Source organism: Colias philodice, chromosome 2 (genome assembly GCF_061535455.1).
Source record: "Colias philodice isolate Cphi_HAF_F1 chromosome 2, ilColPhil1 Martin Lab GWU primary, whole genome shotgun sequence".
NCBI classification, from domain to species: domain Eukaryota; kingdom Metazoa; phylum Arthropoda; class Insecta; order Lepidoptera; family Pieridae; genus Colias; species Colias philodice.
Genome location: NC_143087.1, coordinates 6606393 through 6625901, shown reverse-complemented (window position 1 = coordinate 6625901; position 19509 = coordinate 6606393). Strand labels below are relative to the sequence as shown.

Below are 19509 nucleotides of genomic sequence, written 5' to 3'. Positions count from 1 at the left end.
CATACAGAACGCTTATTAATGATAAAAGGATGGTTTTTCTATTTATTTCAAAGAGAACATCGGTATAAAAGACAATTTCGTTTTGAAAACAAAATATATAACATAATAAAATAAAATTAATTGGGTGTTAGGTAATTTTAACAGAATTTTGAAACGTTAATTTACACGTTAATTATAATTTGGCAAATATTCGACGGCCACGGTGTTCCATTGAAACCGTGTCATTATGTGAGTTGACAAAACGGTTATCGTATAGGTGGCGGTCGGGTGTCGATGCAGGTGCTAAGCTATTTTGGACTCGACCGCCCGGCCGCGCGCCGCCCGCCCAGTCGTACACAACATTTCGAACCGGTTGCCCACTTCATTAAAATCCGCGCCTTGTCTTATCACGAAAACATATAAAAAGTTCGCTAAACAATTTTTGGATTGAATAACCAATAGGTGAGTCTCTTATTAATTCCTATTAAATAACTACAAACAATGCGGGCTCTAGCATTGGTATTCATAGAAGTCGAATGCGTGTGTCAAATATGTACTCACGTTATCGTAACTATTAGTTATGGACAAAGTTCTATGTCAATGTTCAATTAGATCACGGGTCGTTGTAAACTAACACCGTGGTGGATAATTGAGCACCGTGAAGAATTAGTGATTGATGTCCTCTCGCCGGTCATCACGAGCCCTCAAACTGTCCCATTTGTAACGCTCCAAACCAATTCGATTCAAATCAAGAAAGATCATTGACCATTACACTGTGTCTCACACGATTAAAAGTAATTGTTCATAAGTGTACTCAAGTGTTAATCTATACATACAGTAGGTATTCAATTAATCGTGTTTGTTAAATAAATATAAACACCAGTTACAACACTACAATACATTTAAGTTGTGTTGCGTTGAAAATATTTTAGTTAGGTACTAAAATCATGTTTCCAATTGTCAACAGTTATTTATAATCGTATTTTCCTTCACATCATGGCCAACCAAACATCTAAATCTTAATGATCACATAAAACCAACCACTCATGCTCTTCGACAGAGCTGTACTTGTTTTGAATTATACATTACTGACGTAAAACATCACATCACTTAGTTTGAACTCACACAACCGGCAATAAATTAATCTTATCCACAATGTTAACGTGGGTTTTAAATCTTTTATTATTCCACATACACAAAACTATGTAACATTCTTACTGGGCATGTGCATAAGTAGAATGATAAAACAAAAATAATTTGCCTAGTAAACCCAAATTATCCGCTATTACACGAACGCGCGTTCGCTTTCTTTTTAGGGTTCCGTAGCCAAAATGGCAAAAACGGAACCCTTATAGTTTCGTCATGTCCGTCTGTCCGTCTGTCCGTCTGTCCGTCTGTCACAGCCGATTTACTCGGAAACTATAAGTACTACAGTGATGAAATTTGATGGGAATATGTGTTGTATGAACCGCTACAAAAATATGACACTAAATAGTAAAAAAAAGAATTGGGGGTGGGGCCCCCCATACATGTAACTGAGGGATGAAATTTTTTTTTTCGATGTACATACCCGTGTGGGGTATCAATGGAAAGGTCTTTTAAAATGATATAAAGTTTTCTAAAAAACATTTTTCTTAAAGTGAACGGTTTTTGAGATATCAGCTCTCAAAGTCGTAAAAAGTATGTCCCCCCCCCTCTATTTTTATAACTACGGGGTATAAAATTCAAAAAAAAATAGAGGTGATGCATGCTAATTAACTCTTTCAACGATTTTTGGTTTGATCAAAGTATCTCTTATAGTTTTTGAGATAGGTTGATTTAACTGTAATTTATTATATTTGCTGCTACGGAACCCTTTGTGCGCGAGCCCGACTCGCACTTGGCCGGTTTTATTTAGTTGCTGTTATAGATAAAATATGTTCTCGTAATATGAAATAACGGACGCTGTATTCATTTTTATCATAAATAAATGCTTCAGAAACGAGTTTATCAAGATATTATCCAACTCATTAAATCTTTCAATCAGTCAATACTGCATGTGCACCGACCGCGCACGTGTGCCTACACTCGTATATGTTAGTGCTAAGTGTCAACTCGCGTATTTAAGAGCCACTTTCGCTTTCAATATGTGCTTTCGGTCAATGGGAATGTGTTTCTGTTATCAAAATATGTAAGATATGACAAGACTCATGAAATTTCTGTGAGTAATACTTTAGTTATTTATTGTGTTTAATGTTACGATGGAAATTATTTGGAACTTAAAATAGAACGAAACTACACTTAAACCGACAACCGTTCCATAAACATTAATACTCTTCTGATTGATCGATTGAAAGTATCGATTATCTAATAAAATAAAATTCCTCGGTAAACACAAGGGCATTGTGATTTTTTGCCATAACTTACTTAACGTTAATTAACATAGAATATTACACATTAGATCACGACATGTCTTTTATATTCAATCGATAGGTATAAACCTGAGCAAATGTTTTAAAGTTTCTCATAAGCCATAAACTCCATCATATTTTAAATGACTAAAAAAGGTAAAAGCCTCAAACAGGTTGCAATTTCAAGCTAAGTTCGGCAACGTATAAGATAACCTGGTGGATAAGGTTGAATAATAATATGGTGCTTAGAGGTTCGTAGAAACAGGAGGTAGAGGCGCGATGACATCATTGGGAGCCGTCACGAGCAAGCGTTCACCTTCACACCGGCCCAGTTCTTGTATTTATCAATTTTACAAATACATTTCGTGATTTGTAGTACCTTTATCTCTTTGATAGCATTGTATAGATATCATAAAAGGAGTAAATATAAATATTTGGACGCTACATTTAATTTACAAAAAACAAATTCAAACTCTAGCAAATAAAACAAGAACATTTTCTAAAAATTTACACATCCGCTGTTTTATTGGAGCAAACATCAATAATAATCAATATTCAAAAAACCAGATTTTTAACAGCTTATTAAAAGAACTCGTTCGAAGAATGTTTATTATGCAAACCTTCACTTTTTGCGAGTTTTTATGAATGTTAAAATTTTTTTGTCTAATTAAGAATAAAATTAGTTTGTTTTGCAATGTGACGTAATTGGAGCGTACATTTTGGCGTCAGGCACATCGGCAGCATCCTCTTCCTGCGGCTATCCGCTTTCGTAACAGTAGCCCTCTCAACTCAGTTCGATTTATTTTCGTTGACATCACAGAAATAACTACGTATTCCATAATACGGTCATCATGTTGACGTTGATTTCTTTATGCTAATTGCGCTATTGACATGTTCACGTTTAGTTTCATTTCTCAGCTTGTTGTGAGGTACAACGAAGTAAAATGAGAGTAAAAGATTCTATTTTTCTCTCTTTAAATAGTTCTATTCATAAAAATAAGGGAATCTATTTCATTCATATATTTTTTTCTCTTCTTATATTATTGCATGATTTTTGCTCTACATATTTGTTCTCTAGATACACTGCACGTCGATTCTGTAAAATTCAGACAACAACTCGCATATCACGTCGCTATTCACTCTCACTTCGCATAAGGTTCAAAATGACCTTGATTTTGCATTCTGTAAGCATCACCTAATCACTTGCGAAGTGAAGTGAGCTCCAAAGCGACCAATACTGTACTAGTGACTACCACACTCGACAAAATGTAATTCGACATTTATCGGTTTTTTATTTTATCAGTTTTTGACACAGAATTTTAGCTAAATATGATGTTTAAATTACAATCTATTATTTTAAGGAATTTGAGGCAGCTAATAAGTAAAAAATAAACAGAAAACTCTAAATTCGTGTCGTGAATATAATCTATGCTTACCAAAATTACTGACAGCCAACATCATTATTAATCTGTGGACAATATTTTCATCTCGTCCTTGCATTGTTTTGTTTGCATTTTGTTTGTTTTTTTATCGTTCAGTGCCGTTAATTATTGTGAAATAATCATGAAGTAAGTTTATATTTCTTGTTGTAAAGTTCAAAAATAATATTAATTAAAGAAATGTTTATTTTGTTTTCTAATCCAACAATAATGTTTCAGTCCAAAATCCAAATGAAACACGTTCCTCTCACCCATCGTCGGCTCAGGTTGAAACTCTGATAGAGTTTATGGAAAGAAACCCTGGCATGGCGAAGGGTTTCTTGAGAACTCAAAATGCCAGAGAGCGAAGTCGACGCCAGTGGGAGGAACTAGCCGTGCGCCTCAATAGTATAGGTGGCACCATCAAAACCTACAAACAGTGGACCAAGGTTAGCAGTGCTTTTTTTACATGTTAGAACCACTTAACATTCCATAAAGCAAACCACTTAAAATATGCGATAATCTTGGTTTCAAGTGTGTTCCTTGATTTCATAAATATCTTATTTTAATTTTACGTAATTTTACTCAATACTTGACTTTGAATAATAAGGAAATGGAGATTTTAATGTAGTTTAAAAAATACATGTGTATTTAATAACAGCAATTTTTTATAATTTCTTTAAATAAATGTCTGATTATAGTATTGGTCTGATCACATCACAGATCTTACAGTCCTTTCTGGAGAGGAGTGCAGAGAGGGATAAAATTTTAGCTGAAGCTGTGGCTGCAGTCGGGAAAGGGCTGCAAGCATTGGCAGAGGCCAAAAATAGAGATAGGGTGTAGCAGTATGAGTCGTGTTTTAGTTTTTAAAGTAAGATTTTTAGTTTTTAAAGTAAGATTTTTAGTTTTTAAAGTAAGATTTTTAGTTTTTAAAGTATGATTTTTAGTTTTTAAAGTAAGATTTTTAGTTTTTAAAGTAAGATTTTTAGTTTTTAAAGTAAGATTTTTAGTTTTTAAAGTATGATTTTTAGTTTTTAAAGTAAGATTTTTAGTTTTTTAAAAACTAAAAATCTTACTTTAAGTTCTGTAAGTTTTTTTAATATTTAAATTAAACACTTTTAACGAATACTAGCGCAGTTTTATTGAAAGACCCGCCTCACACACCACAGAATACATACAATAAACAACACCAAAATCAAAATCGAATATTTTTATTTCACTTAGGTGCTCGGTTCGGGTTGGTCGATTCCATGGAGAAGAACCGGCAAGAAACTCCATGGTTACTCTTTTAAAATATGGTATAGTTTTACAAACTGATTGTTACAAATTTTGAATAGGTACTTAGATATGTGAGAAAAACGTAGGTCTGGTAATAAGGGGAAAGTCCTTACGAAAATTAGCACTACAAAAGAAGAAATATATATAAACACACGACCTACTATGTTCTCACATTCACAAACAAGGAGTATGGAAAAATCTGTATAAAAAGAAAGCTATAAAGCTGGGTTACTTCTATATTGTCTTACAAACTAACAAATCTGAACAAAGAGAGTAAAAGCTTAGCTAAGGCAAAACGAACACAATAAAATAAAAAAACTATCAGGAATAAAATAGATGAATCATATCCTAACACGTGGATAGAAGAAGTTAAAGATTACAAATAAGTGCTGCTGCTGAGCTGCCAGGATCAAATTAATTATGACGTGAACGCCAAAGCCTATTCACTATGTTTCGCCTATGTAATTGCCCTAGAGCTAAATCGGTGTTAGATGGCAAATCCCTAGTTTGCCTCCTTTGAACTTCAGCAATTGTTTGAAGCTCTTCTAGTCGCTCTTCTTCCGAAATTGTGAATGCCGGCATTCCTGCGCGATTGCACATGTTGTGCAAAACACAACATGCGATAACTATTTTTGCAACTACGTCTGGATGATAGTTGAGCACTCTGTGCACTAATAAGCACCTAAATCGTCCTTTTAGGAGGCCTATTGTTCTCTCTACTGAATTACGAGCAGTTAAATGACGCTCATTATAATAAGCTTCTGGGGAATTATCTTCAGCGCCACTAATTGGTGTCATAAGGAAGGCGCGCTGAGCATATCCTGAATCACCTGAAAAAAAACATAACTATGTAGTTTTTATACCTAGTAATTAGGCTTATATTCTGAAGTAGGGGCAGGGAGGGATTAACTTACCGAGCAAAACAACTTCTTCACCAGCATTTGTTAATGCCTCTAAGTGTTCTTTTATAACACCATAATTAAAAATGAAGCTATCATGAGTAGCTCCACCATAAGTTGGATCCACATTTAAAATATTTAAATCTGCATCTGTAATCTGAAAAAAAAAATATAATAAAGATAATTGAATACCTAATGATAATTGATTACAACATTGAAATCCATTTTACCAATTGCACATTTCTTGCATGGTAGCCTTTGCGGCAGTAGAAACGTTCTTCATTCTCTGCTGGTTTTTTCATTGCCACCAGAGTGCCATCAATACACCCAAGAGCTGCTGGAAAGCCAAACTTTTTGTAGAACCTGTAATTTGTAAAAATGTAAAAAAATCAAAGGGTCACTTTAATTATAATATATTATACCTACTAACCTTTCTTTTAACATTTGTCTTTCTTGTATATTTTGAGGAAACCTTATATATTTTCTTACTATGGCCGGATTATTCAGAGCTTCCACTACTTCATTTATGCAACGAGATGCTGATGGTTGCGATAAATAGGTTCTTATGTTTTCTTTAATAATTTTCTGATAACTGCCATTAGCCAAGAATGACAAGGTGCATAATATCTGAAACAATAAATCAATAAAAAAATAAATACCTACTTTACCTGGATCTAGTCAAAACAACAAAGGGACCAATTTGGTTATTTTCATGCTGAATAGAATACCAATATTATAACTATAGGTACCTTAGACTAACATGAAAACATATATATGAGTACAGCTAGCGGGGAATCCACAAAGGGAATAAAATACTCCTTAATATGAAGTGTTTTTCTTAAATTAGGTATGGTATGCTTGGTTACAAATCTTTCCGCTATAAACTGTGTAAATACTTACAAAATTAACTTTATAGGTACTTAGTAAAATAAACTTACTTTTACACGAATTGAAAGTCCTTTTCCTAGACGTTTTGTGGGCTTTATCAGAGGCAGTAACTCATACTCCAGTTGGTCAATTAACTCCTTTGACAATCTATACACGCTCACATAGTCGTCATCTCGGGTTAATAAAGATAAACTTCGAATTTTGGTAGATTGTCGACGCTTTTCTAGTTTATCCAAAGCGTGAGCTTCTTCTAATATAGATTTATACAAAAACATTCTTGCCATCGTTATCGCTTAATTAGGTAGGCACTTATTCACTTTAAAAACTTTATATAAACACTATCTAACTATGATTTCTTCTATTTTCACTCGTAAAATAGATATAGTCAACCGGGGCAAATGCAACTAAAAAATAACAAGTCTCAAGTTTGATCGGTTGCAGTTATCTCCTTTTATATTTGGTCATTTATTTGACCCATTTATTGTTTTTTGTATTTATTCAAGATTATTTTAAACCAAACAAGCAATACAGTAGTCTTATAAATAACTGGTAGTGAGAATATTTCCTAAAATTGGTAGAAAAAGTTACATTAACCCCATGTCGGGGGTAAATGCAACTAACTGCCATAGCTCTTCTTCTATTTCATATAAAACAACGAATATAGAATATATTTATGAGATTTCATGTTATTCATAGGATTTTGAACTGGATTACCGTGTAGCAAGGACGAGTTTTCAGGAAAAATCTTATTTTTCTAAATGTGGGGCAAATGCAACTATTTGTTAGAGAATTAGTGTGGGGAATGCAAAAAACTTATTCATCGATATTTTTTTATTATTCTGCGTGTGATTTGTATCGTACTATTGTGTATAAGGGAACTATTGCTACAATAACGTTGCGATCGTAGATGGCGCCGCATTATTTAGAGGAAAAACTCATGTAGGTACTTTGATTTACCACTTTAAATCGCAACAAAAAAAAATTACAATGCCCCTACCTACTAAGTCAATTTTAGTTTTTGGTCAAAACAAATAATATTCTTTGTGTTAAATCCTATTAATATTATAAAGGCGAAAGTTTGTATGGATGTATGGATGTTTGTTACTCTTTCACGTAAAAACTACTGAACCGATTACAATGAAATTTAGCACACATATAGAGGGTAACTTGGATTAACACATAGGGTAGGTTTTATCCCGGAAATCCCACGAGGACGGGAACTATGCGGGTTTTCCTTTGAAAACGCGGGCAAAGCCGCGGGCGGAAATCTAGTATTGTTATAAACGTAAACCAAACAAAATACGTTTATTAGTTAATCAACCGTTTATTAAAAATTACTTGGACAATCACAGAACTATCCTACTTAGTTTTACATAAGAGATTCACAACTTTGGTTTCGTAAACAATGAAAAAAACAAATTCTTATCATCTAAAATAATACCCTGGCTTACTTATTTAACAGTCTCTACAAAAAAATCGTACACAACAATCATTTTTTTAAGAATACCTATAAGGTTTTAACAATATGTAAGTCTCTAATAAATCTAACACACAGCAATCACATTTTTCAGGAATATAAAGTTTTAACAACATTTAAGTCTCTAGTCTCTTTATAAAAAATCTTACACAGCAATCACATTTTTCAGGAATAAAAAATCTTACACAGCAATCACATTTTTCAGGAATATAAAGTTTTAACAACATTTAAGTCTCTAGTCTCTTTATAAAAAATCTTACACAGCAATCACATTTTTCAGGAATATACAGTTTTAACAGTAATTTTAAAAGTAATTTGCAATTTTTTGTTCCATTTCTTTGGAAAATACACCTGGTCTGCCAGGTTTCGGCATTTTAGCACCTCTCGTTCCATATATACGATGTACAATAGTTGATCTCGGCACCCCATACTCTGCAGCGGCTGCATAACTATTTAATTTTTTACTACGCACAGCTTCCAATGCTTTCATAAGATCATCTTGCGAGTAGCCAACTTCTTTTTTGCGTTTGTAATTCCTCACCATCTGAAATACCATTGAAGTATAGTAATAAACACTTACTACTTTGACTGCAACATGCCGTTACGGCCTGCAGCATTAATATGTTAAGCAATAATAAATAAATAAATAATTTAGCATTCAATTAGAATTCAGTTTATTGATCATTTGTTTTACACGTTCATTCACTGCTCGGTAGTTAAACATTAAACATGTCTACCTAATTTTATGATTTAGATGTTTCTCATCATACAACTATTGTTTAAAATATTTAGAGGCAAAAAAGACGACCTCGTTTTTAGTTATATTCTTTAACCACGCTGGTTTTATCTAATTTGAATTTTACTTACGAACCCGTCTCTGGGTATAATATCGAAAAAAAAATCGATGGTTCTTCTTTAATTAATCATAAAGAAAGTATATTTTGACTACCAAGAAGGATAAATAATAAATTAAAAATATCGACACTGTCACATCACTAGTGTTTTTAGTTTCATACAAAAATATAAGGGGCTATTGTAACTAACCTCACAGTTGCAATAACCCCATAGTGAAATTTTCATGGGGCAAATGTAACTGCATCAATAACACAAAATAGAGTCAACTAACGCACTTAAAATATAAATGAAATAACTTACGGCTTGTGATAATCGTGTCCAATCAAAAACACCTGCAAAAAATCACTCCTAAACAATTTTTTTGTCTGCAAAACCCGACACCTGTTTTTACGCACACCAACTTCAAAATGGCGGTTTGACAAAATGGCCTATAAATCAAATAGTTTTCATCGTAGTGGCGCCATCTATTATTTGTAAGATTTATTAGTCGTTGAGTTATTGAATCATAGATGGCGATATATTACAACAACTCTAATAAATGAGTTATGATAAGTAGTTGCAATTGCCCCATAGTTGCAATTGCCCCGGTTGACCCTACTTATAATTTGACACTTTGAACCGGGTTTGAGTGCGAAGTGAGCGTCGAGCTCACGGTGGAATTACCTTAAAGAATGCCACTTTTTATGTCATCTCATACTTTATCTGTCAAAATCTCGAGTTCAATATAGTTCAACTCGCAAACACGCTCGCAAGAGTAGCGCTAGTGTAGATTCGAATTATCAACCGAGTTTTAAGAATGCCAATCAAGAAACTCACAGCGGATTCAGATTCGAAGTTTAGAATGAAGTCTTACAGAATCACACGGCTGTTCCCAGAACTCATTGTTAAGTTCCGGCCGACCTCTGCATACCTTTTTAAGAGAGAAAGTATTAACATTTTTAAATCCACTTTTAAAACATTTTATTGACACCTTAATGTTTAACCTTTATAGGTTAAACCTATTACAGTTTTTCAAATTAAATTAAACGTAAATATAATAATCTCAAACAAATGCAGATTAGCTAAGAATGGTTGTAAGAATAAATAGTACGCTGTTGCGTTATGGAATACCATATAAGTACGAAGTTTCGAAAAGCTTCCTTGTTAGGCGACATCATATCACCTTGAACCGAGAGTTGCCACATTGCCTTGATAATCATTTAAGTTCCAAATCTGCTCGTTAATGTAATAAGAAGGCTAAGCTAAAATTGATTATAGAGAAACATATTTATGACTCGAGGGAATATTAATTCATTGTGAACAGTATTATTTAATATTTTTACGTTCAAACATGGACACTGTTGTAATGAATTATATTATGAATCTAAGAATCATTCATCACTAAATCTATTTCAAGCAAGTCCGTATTCTATATTCGCTGAATAAGGAGACTTCTTTCTAGCATTCCGCGAGACAACGGTGACGAGAGGGATACATGTAACGGGAAGCAAACTTAGTCCATTTATGGTTACGGTCCGGGTCTCGTTGCGTGCGTAAATGTGCCACGGCTCGATACCACTAATATACAGTTAATGAGTGTCTGTCTCATTTATCTTAGTATCTATGTAGTCGTTAGTAATCAAGTTTTATTGTAGTACACGCACAAGTCAAACACAAGTTATTCCTCATAGAGTCACATGTGCAGAGACACAATGTCGTTGTGATTGAATTAGTGTTTAATCGTACTCAGTACATATAACGCACTACCGCCGCGCCGTCGACACGTAAATCCATCTGCATGATAACGTTGTGCTATCAGTTGTTTGATTACTTTATGTTCACGTAATAACATTTCAACAGGCGACAATAACGGCAGTGCGGAAGGCTCTGGAGGTGAAGCGGGGGACGGCACAGAAGCGGCTCACACATTCGGCCCTCTCGACGGATCTATCTACGCGACCGTAGTGCGCGCGGGCGGCGGCCCTTCCTCGCCGCTCAGCGCCTCTATGGACTCCGGCATCTCGTCGGCGGGCCGGCGGGCCGCCCCCAGTCCGCCCGATGAGCTGGACGCGCTTCTAGGGGACATGTTACGTACCGTGAGCGCGCTACCTGACCCGCCGCCGGCCACGCCGCAGTCGACGGTTGACCGTGCACCCGACATACCGTACCACGCGCGCACCGACTCCGCGCCATTTACTTACGGAGCACCCGGCCTCCGCCCCGGCATGCTTCGGGCGTCCAACCGCCTCGCCAGCCCCGAGCTCGTGCGGCGAGCCTTGGGCAGTGATCGGGGATACCAACCCATAGAAGATGATGATGATGAACGGACTATTACCCCCGACCCTTCACCTCGAACTCCTCTGTCACCACGGACGCTTCGAAAATTGACTTATGAGGATGTCACCACGACGACCACTACCCCATCAGTTCCTCAACCTGCTTCGCCTTTGACAAATGGAAGGTTAGTAATAAATAGATATATGTACATAATATATTGTAATTAAAAAGTAGTTTATTCAATTATTTCATACATTTCGGCCTCATCTTATCTTATCTTTTATTTTCTTAGTTCATTCAATATATTAGCCTAAATATTTAATCTTTGAATTGATCTGTTTGAATAAAATTACGAAAATGGAAATTACAATATTCATTATAAGTAATAGAAAATTTACATTGCCATTAACAAAAGTAGTAGAAATAACTAAATAATGACATCATATCGTCCACTATATATTATAATAACCTTTGTTTCGTTCGAGCTGAATAGTAAATTAGTGGTGAATAATAATTAAAAGAACGCGCATTTGTTCTGCCTTATAAACATGTGTTCCTGTTGTAGGCGTGGAGGCCGCGCGCCTGCGCCCACTGCCCATGTGCTGTGTTTACATTTAAGACTCCACTATTTACAATGTATTTATAGCAAAACTTTAACCTTCACAATATCGACAACGCTAGCAAAATACAAGCTTTATAAACTCTACTTTTTGGCGTTAATTGCTCAAGCGAAAAGCCATATATTTATGTCGTTGCTGGACATAGATTTCTCGTGGGAACATTGTTTCACACTGGAACATCAGTTATTTACAATTACTGAACACCGCACTAACACTGAGCGATTGGTTCATTTATTTAGTCGCGTTACGGTCGACCCACTTTGTTGTCAATGAAGAAGGGTAATAAAATATCCCATGAGCAATCTCGGCTATTACACCACAAGCCCAAGTGCTATATATCTTTATGTCTTATTAATTGTATTTGTAGCCACTCAATTTGAGTTACGATGAGAATGAACATACTTCGTTATATTTAACTATTAAAATTAAAAAGGGATATAGTAGGTAGGTACTGTTTTTCCTTTTTTTGCGAACTATTAGTTGATTTCCTCGATAATTTACTGTGTGGGAAGCACTTGTCTTGTGGGTGTTGATTGAATAACAAGCGTTTATATCCCAATGAAACTATTTTGTCGCTCTTGAAATGAATACATATATACTGATATAGATACAGGAAATTTAAGCTCTGAATAGGATAAAATATCGTAACATTAAAGTAAAAGCGAAAAAAGCTCACGATCACGAAAAAAAACTGAAAAACACGATTTATCACTAAAATTGTCACCCGTTACACATACTTTTTTTGACTACGTAGACTGTAAACTTCTAGACCTTTCTAGACCTAGAGGACTAAAGAAAAACATAGGGATGCATTTTGATAATTTTATCGGCATTAGACAAACATATATATTATATTTGAATAACAATACAAAATTATGTAAAACTAGCTTTCCGCCCGCTGCTTCGCCCGCTTTTTCAAAGAAAAACCCGTTCCCGTGGGATTTCCGGGATAAAACCTATCCAAGTTACTCTCTATATGTGTGCTTAATTTCATTGTAATCGGTTCAGTAGTATTTGCGTGAAAGAGTAACAAACATCCATACATACAAACTTTCGCCTTTATAATAGTATTAGGATTAGGATTCGTATCACAAATAGATATATGAGTAATTTACCATTGCAATAATTCATCTTAAGCTTGTGTTACTTATAATGCGGGTCTGTTCTCTAATTAGTGGTGATGCAACTTGCAAGCTTGAAATGTCATTGGCACCGGCTTATCACAAGATATCATTTGAAATAATAACATAAAATCCATTAAATAAGTATTAACGAAAGATTCAACTTATAATGTCATTAAATATAATATTATGATTACAAAAAGTGGAGGAATAATTGCAACATTTTAAAAGCAGTCATCAAGTCACAATAGGAGTTAATTACATATCCAAAAAATATATTATAGTGTTTATATTTGTTGCTGTTATGGAAAACAATTCCGATCGAGTCAATTGTCATTTGGTTGGCGTTAAGTCACAGAATACATAATAGTAGCTAAACGCTACAGAACGGACACTCTCCGCCTCCCGCCAAAATTAAACTTACCTCACCCCCGCGCGATCAGACATAAAATGGGCCATATTTTTCTGCAAGGACGATACGCAACGAAGATTGACAACATTAATCAAATTGACTTAAAGTAATTTTATTGTTTTGGATTTGTGATTATCGTTTTTCGTAGAAAATGGTTAGATATTGTGCTGTTTACGGATGTATTTCATCAGAAAAACAAGAATTTTTTTACGCTAGTCACAAATGTGCCAACCATAAAGCGTTAACACACACATTTGCAGTCTCTACGGTGTGACTGTCAAAACGATCATTTTGTATGGAGTGTCCGGGGTGTGGTTAAGTGTCGAGTCGATAATGATACAATATTCCTTTATCGCAACAATACTAACTAATACGATATACCTACATATAAAAAAATACATTATTAGTATTTTCTTCCAATTCAAGTTTCAGCCAGCTATAAATCCATAGATTTGTTAACCTCGTAATGATTAACTATTTATTGTAATATTGATTTATCAAAGAAAATAACGGTCTACTCAGCAATCCAATATTATCACTTGTTATTATTTTATCACTTTCATTATCTTATCAGATATCTATTATGAAACAATTCTATGTTATATTGTTATTTATCCATATTGTTCGTGATCTATCATTGCTATACACATAAAATATTAACTAATCACATCCATGTACCTAATAGTAGTGATATTACGAAATGAAAAAAACGTATAAACAAATATTTTAGATGGATTTACAAATGAGCTTATGATAAAGAACTGTGCATACCATATATCATGCTCTTACATTAAAAAAAAAAAAACAAAAAAATCTAACGTCCCTATTTTTCATCAAATCACCAATATAATATGTATTATTATCAAAAATATTTGTCAGCTTTCATTCAAACGGAAACACTAATAATTATATTAGGAGTGGGTTAGATTTATTAGGTCAGTCGTTCTGCTACATTACCTGTACATGTAGTGCTTATAGTACAGGTATTTGTATTTGATACACTTACTAAGCGATGTTCGCACTTCGCTGCATAAGAGCTTTTATAGATAACGCCATATAACTGACGTTGATGTCGTTATTCTTGGTAGGTACTTATTTTGATTATTTTTTACTTGTTATGGATCTGCCACAATATTTACCTTACCACCCACAACCTTCACTTTTCAGACATATTTATTATGTGATTCCAATTCAACTTCCGTAATACATATTTGTATCATTCTTGCCACGTTTTATTATAGTTTCGTTAAGGTCTACACAATAAAAGCTATTGCCTACAACTATGACGGTCATAACTTGTTTTCACTAACAATTTGGACTCTGTTTGATGGCGTGTGATTGCGTCGTTACTGTGACCCAAACAAGTTGCTATTTCGAGATAATCGTCGCCATAAACGGTCGACTGTCGCACCGCAAGCGACTGATGTTGGTACCTACGCCTAAACACATTTCCTAACGTAAACTTATGTGTAAACTTTACATCTGTATCCTATGTTCGTAAACAATAAACGCATATTTAAAACTTTATATTTAAAGCTTTTTGAGCCGTGAGGCTTTAATGAAAAGCTAATCGTATTTTAGAGTAATGAGATGGAGAATTAATCATTGGTGACCTTTAAGATCTTATTGAAAATAAGAAATGCAATAAAATTACTAATTCTTCTAATTTTATCATTAGATGGATGAACGGCGATGCGGAAAGAATAGAACGGCCACCAAGCAGTGCGCGAAAAATACAAGACAATGACACATGGCGGTCGACAAGCACGATCGGATGGCATGAGAGCTCTCGTAGTCGGGAACCAAGAAGATCAGAGAGTGGAGTCGAATTTAACTCGGGTCTCACATGGCTTCAAAGGCAACAGCAAAAGTTAAGGGAAAGGAAGGAGGCAAGAGAAAGAGTCGCTCGACTGCCGTTAGAGTGGGACGCTCCTTCAAGACATGTGCGACGGTCCGCTAGTCACCGGTAATTTATTTTACTTTGTAGTGTTCATGAGTTATACGATAAGCTATGAAAATAATAATAATGTATGTTCTCAAAATCTTGTTTGACCTTAACCGAGATAAGAACATTTATCGATAAATTGTTTTCACCTGGAATTCCACCCAAATCTAGACAAAGATATTTTCAGTTTGATTAACAAAATAATTCTTAAATTGAAGATCTTTTCAAAGCTCCATCTCTACTAACATTTCAGTGTGGACGGATACACGAGCGATACCACGGCGTTTGCAGACGACGACGATGACTTCAGCGTCCCCTTGCACGTGAACACACGCACGATCCACCGAACAGACAGCATCAGCCCTCAAGCTCCAGACAGGTAAAATTTAATTAAAACTACCATAGTTTGAAGAAAAAGCAAAAATGTTACGATTATAAACCATTTCTAAATGTCTTATTCCACAAAAAAATTAGTTTCATTACACTATTGACTTTACCAAACAAGAGATCCAGTCGTAGTTAATAAAATTGGATAAAAGTATTTATTGTAATTTAATTGTACATGCAATGTTCAACTCTTAAAACATTGCAGGACCTCATCTAGAAAGTTCATGTATGAAAAGATGACAATGCGTGAGTGGAGTACGAGCAGTACACCGACGAGCACCACCGCGCCCGGTCTCTTGTCTCTTGCAGAGCCCCCTCATAATGATTCCACCGTAAGTAAAAAGCTAAGCTAAGGAATATAAATTATATATTTTATAACACTATGTTAAATATGTACAGTAAAATATATTTGAAGTTCAGACTTCAGTTTTGTTTTGCAGTAATTGCTAAAATATGTAAATTAATTTAAGAGAACTTGGAAAACACTATTACTGGCAAATTTAGCAATATTCATGGCAAGCAATTGTTCTTAAAAGTTACGTTATTCCGTAGATCCGTGAGCGAACAGAGAGCTGGTCGCGCGCGGAATCCCGCGCAGAGTCACGCGCCGGCACGCCCGCGTTCCCCACGCACCCGCGCACGCCGTACCCCCCCACGCCTACCCCGTCGCTATCCGCGAGACCTCCCCGCTCCCCACCATCTGCAAGGTACTGTCGTTATATTACATATATCTAAAAATTATTTATCATGTTATTAAGTATTTATCATGAACCAAATTAGATGAATATAAAATACCAAGTCAATGTACTTAGGCAATAACTAGTCTAAAATTTGGTAGACTCAAATTCAAACCTTTATTCAACAAACTTTTGGATCGTCAAAATACAGAATAATAATAATTTACCACCGGTTTGGAAAGCAGTTAAATATATTTTAATAAAGAAATCCATACTAATATTATAAATGCGAAAGTAACTCTGTCTGTCTGTCTATTACTCAATCATGCTTAAACTACTGAACCAATTTGCATGAAATTTGGTATGGAGATATTTTGATACCCGAGAAAGGACAATGGCTACTTTTTATTGCGAAATATGTACCACGGGCGAAGCCGGGGCGGACCGCTAGTATACTTATAAATATAAACAACGTATTAATAAACAGTATTCCCGACTTCTTTTAACTTATTCCAATGATTAGAGATACCAGATCTTTCCCTATTGGACTGTACATGACTATTGCTATAGTATTAAATTATCTGTGGTATAACGGTTTATCATAATTATTTAACAACAGGAAAGATCGTGAAGGCAGCCCGGAGTCTGAATACCGGACGTTTAACGGCAGCAACGGGTCGCGGCGCTCCAGCCTCAGCGGTTCCGAGCTGCAGCACGTGGCGCCAGACCGCGTGCGGTTCGCGCGAGATACCAGCCACTACTGGTACAAGCCTAACATATCACGGGATGACGGTGAGTGATCTTATACCCACGATATTTTGATGAACAAAATCGGTGTTATCTATGGCCACACTTTAATGAAATCTCAATTACTTACATTTGCTAAGTATAAAAAAATATTTGGCAGTGATATTATTCAACTTCAGCTAACTATGTTAAATAAAATAATAAATAAATAAATAAATAATAGTTAAGTGGAATAGTTTTACCTTACGAAAAAAAATGTACCGCATAGGAATTTGTAGACTCATTGTCTTCTTTGTACTTGATATTTTAGGAATATAAACAAATATGTATATGAATAAAGTTTTTAAGTGATACTTTTTGATCGTTCACCGCATGTCTTCCATCGTGCCACTTTTTAATCTTTCACCTGTCCCAACAGCCGTTACCGCGCTTCTTCAGCTAGAAGAGGGTGCGTTCATAGTGCGCGACTCGAACTCGTTCCCGGGCGCGTTCGGGCTAGCAGTGCGCGCGGGAGGCGCGGGCGGCGTGCGGCACTTCCTCGTGGAGCCGACCGCGCGTGGTGTGCGGTTGCGTGGTTGCCCCGACGAGCCCGTGTTCGGATCGCTCTCAGCGCTCGTGTACCAGCATACTGTTACGCCATTGGCTCTGCCTGTACCACTTAAACTGCCTGATAGGTGAGAAAACAGATATAGTATAATAATATCAAATCGACAGGTTTACGAAAACAGTATGAAAAATGTATTGTTTATTACAGCGTTAATGGTTATTATCTTAAACTAGTAAGTTGTTAAGTTATTGCTTCAATACAAGTTTCCTAGCGACTCCTTTTTACCTCATGACAGACATTAAACACAACTTATTCATTTTACGCATTCAATAGTCTTTAGATATTCATTACCAATGATTTTAACATGACATAATATTTTTATCAGAGATCCTTGGACTGGTGGCAGTGTGAACGCGGCCGCTCGCGCTTTGCTCGCGACGGGTGCGGCTTGCAATGTGCTCCTCTTGGGATCCGAAAATACAGAAGCCCTGACTGGACCAGCCGCTGTTAAACGCGCTGTACAGAATATCTTACAGAAAAAGGTAATGTATACTATCAGTAGTAACATAAATATACTTAGTTCTGACTTCTGAGGATGCCTTCTCAATTTTTTTGTCAAATAAAATTAATGCATGTTTTAGCGATAAGACACATTTCCCACATACCTATGTATAATGGTATCTCGAAACTCCACTGTAAAATATGGTAAGTAGAAATAGTATCGCAGGTACCCACTTAATAAGTAGGTACATAAAATTATTTAAAAGAATAGGCAATCGAATCAATAAAAATTTTATTTTATCAATTATTTTCTAAGTAATCTTAATACTATTATAAAGGCGAAAGTTTGTATGGATGTATGGATGTATGGATGTTTGTTACTCGTTCACGTAAAAACTACTGAACCGATTACAATGAAATTTAGCACACATATAGAGGGTAACTTGGATTAACACATAGGATAGGTTTTATCCCGGAAATCCCACGGGAACAGAAACTATGCGGGTTTTCCTTTGAAAACGCGGGCGAAGCCGCGGGCGGAAATCTAGTTAGTTTATAAATATAAACTAAAATATGTCATTCTTTACAGGGGTTAGCACATGTGGTCCACTTCAAAGTCTTCGGAGGTGGTATAACATTAACGGACTCAGCTCGGAAACTGTTCTTCAGGCGACACTACCCATCCAACATGGTTTCTTACGCCGGCCTGGACCCTGACGAGAGGCGGTACACTTACGTGGATAATGGAAAACAAGGCGAGAAGTAAGTTCTGCAAAAACTGTATACACTATGTTAAACGTTAATTGTAATCTTTCAAGTTAAAACCTTGTGTTTTAGTTCTAACGTGTTGGAAACTACGTAAAGAAATTTTTTTTCTGCTCTCATGTAGAACGTTAAAAACATTGGAAAACCTTGTTCCTTTATCTCTTTACGATGATAAAAAAATGCGAGTTTCTAATAAATTACTTCTTGTACACAGGCGTATCTTCGCTTTCGTGGCTCGTTCTACGTCTGGAGCGGACAACCAGTGCCACGTGTTCGCTGAACTAGAGCCGGAACAACCCGCTACTGCTATCGTTAATTTCGTGAACAAGGTAATAATATATAGCAGC

The 19509-nt window shown here is 35.6% G+C and overlaps 1 protein-coding gene and 1 long non-coding RNA gene across 7 annotated transcripts in view; both read left to right on the top strand.

The window, feature by feature from the left end:
• by (focal adhesion protein tensin) overlaps positions 1-19509 on the top strand; it is an 85411-nt gene that overhangs the window by 64877 nt on the left and 1025 nt on the right. For 5 of the 6 annotated variants that reach the window (XM_089704929.1, XM_089704952.1, XM_089704945.1 and 2 more), the window contains 10 exons: positions 11024-11624; positions 15272-15559; positions 15792-15917; positions 16131-16257; positions 16478-16632; positions 17222-17394; positions 17768-18023; positions 18282-18438; positions 18987-19159; positions 19377-19491. In XM_089704929.1, coding sequence (XP_089561055.1) covers positions 11024-11624; positions 15272-15559; positions 15792-15917; positions 16131-16257; positions 16478-16632; positions 17222-17394; positions 17768-18023; positions 18282-18438; positions 18987-19159; positions 19377-19491 — 2171 coding nt within the window. The remainder of the gene's footprint in view (positions 1-11023; positions 11625-15271; positions 15560-15791; positions 15918-16130; positions 16258-16477; positions 16633-17221; positions 17395-17767; positions 18024-18281; positions 18439-18986; positions 19160-19376; positions 19492-19509) is intronic. The other variant, XM_089704936.1, reaches the window with a different exon arrangement.
• Positions 3458-4700, top strand: LOC149490493 (uncharacterized). Its single transcript, XR_016316857.1, has 2 exons — positions 3458-4236; positions 4511-4700. It is a non-coding gene; the product is annotated as an uncharacterized LOC149490493 (long non-coding RNA).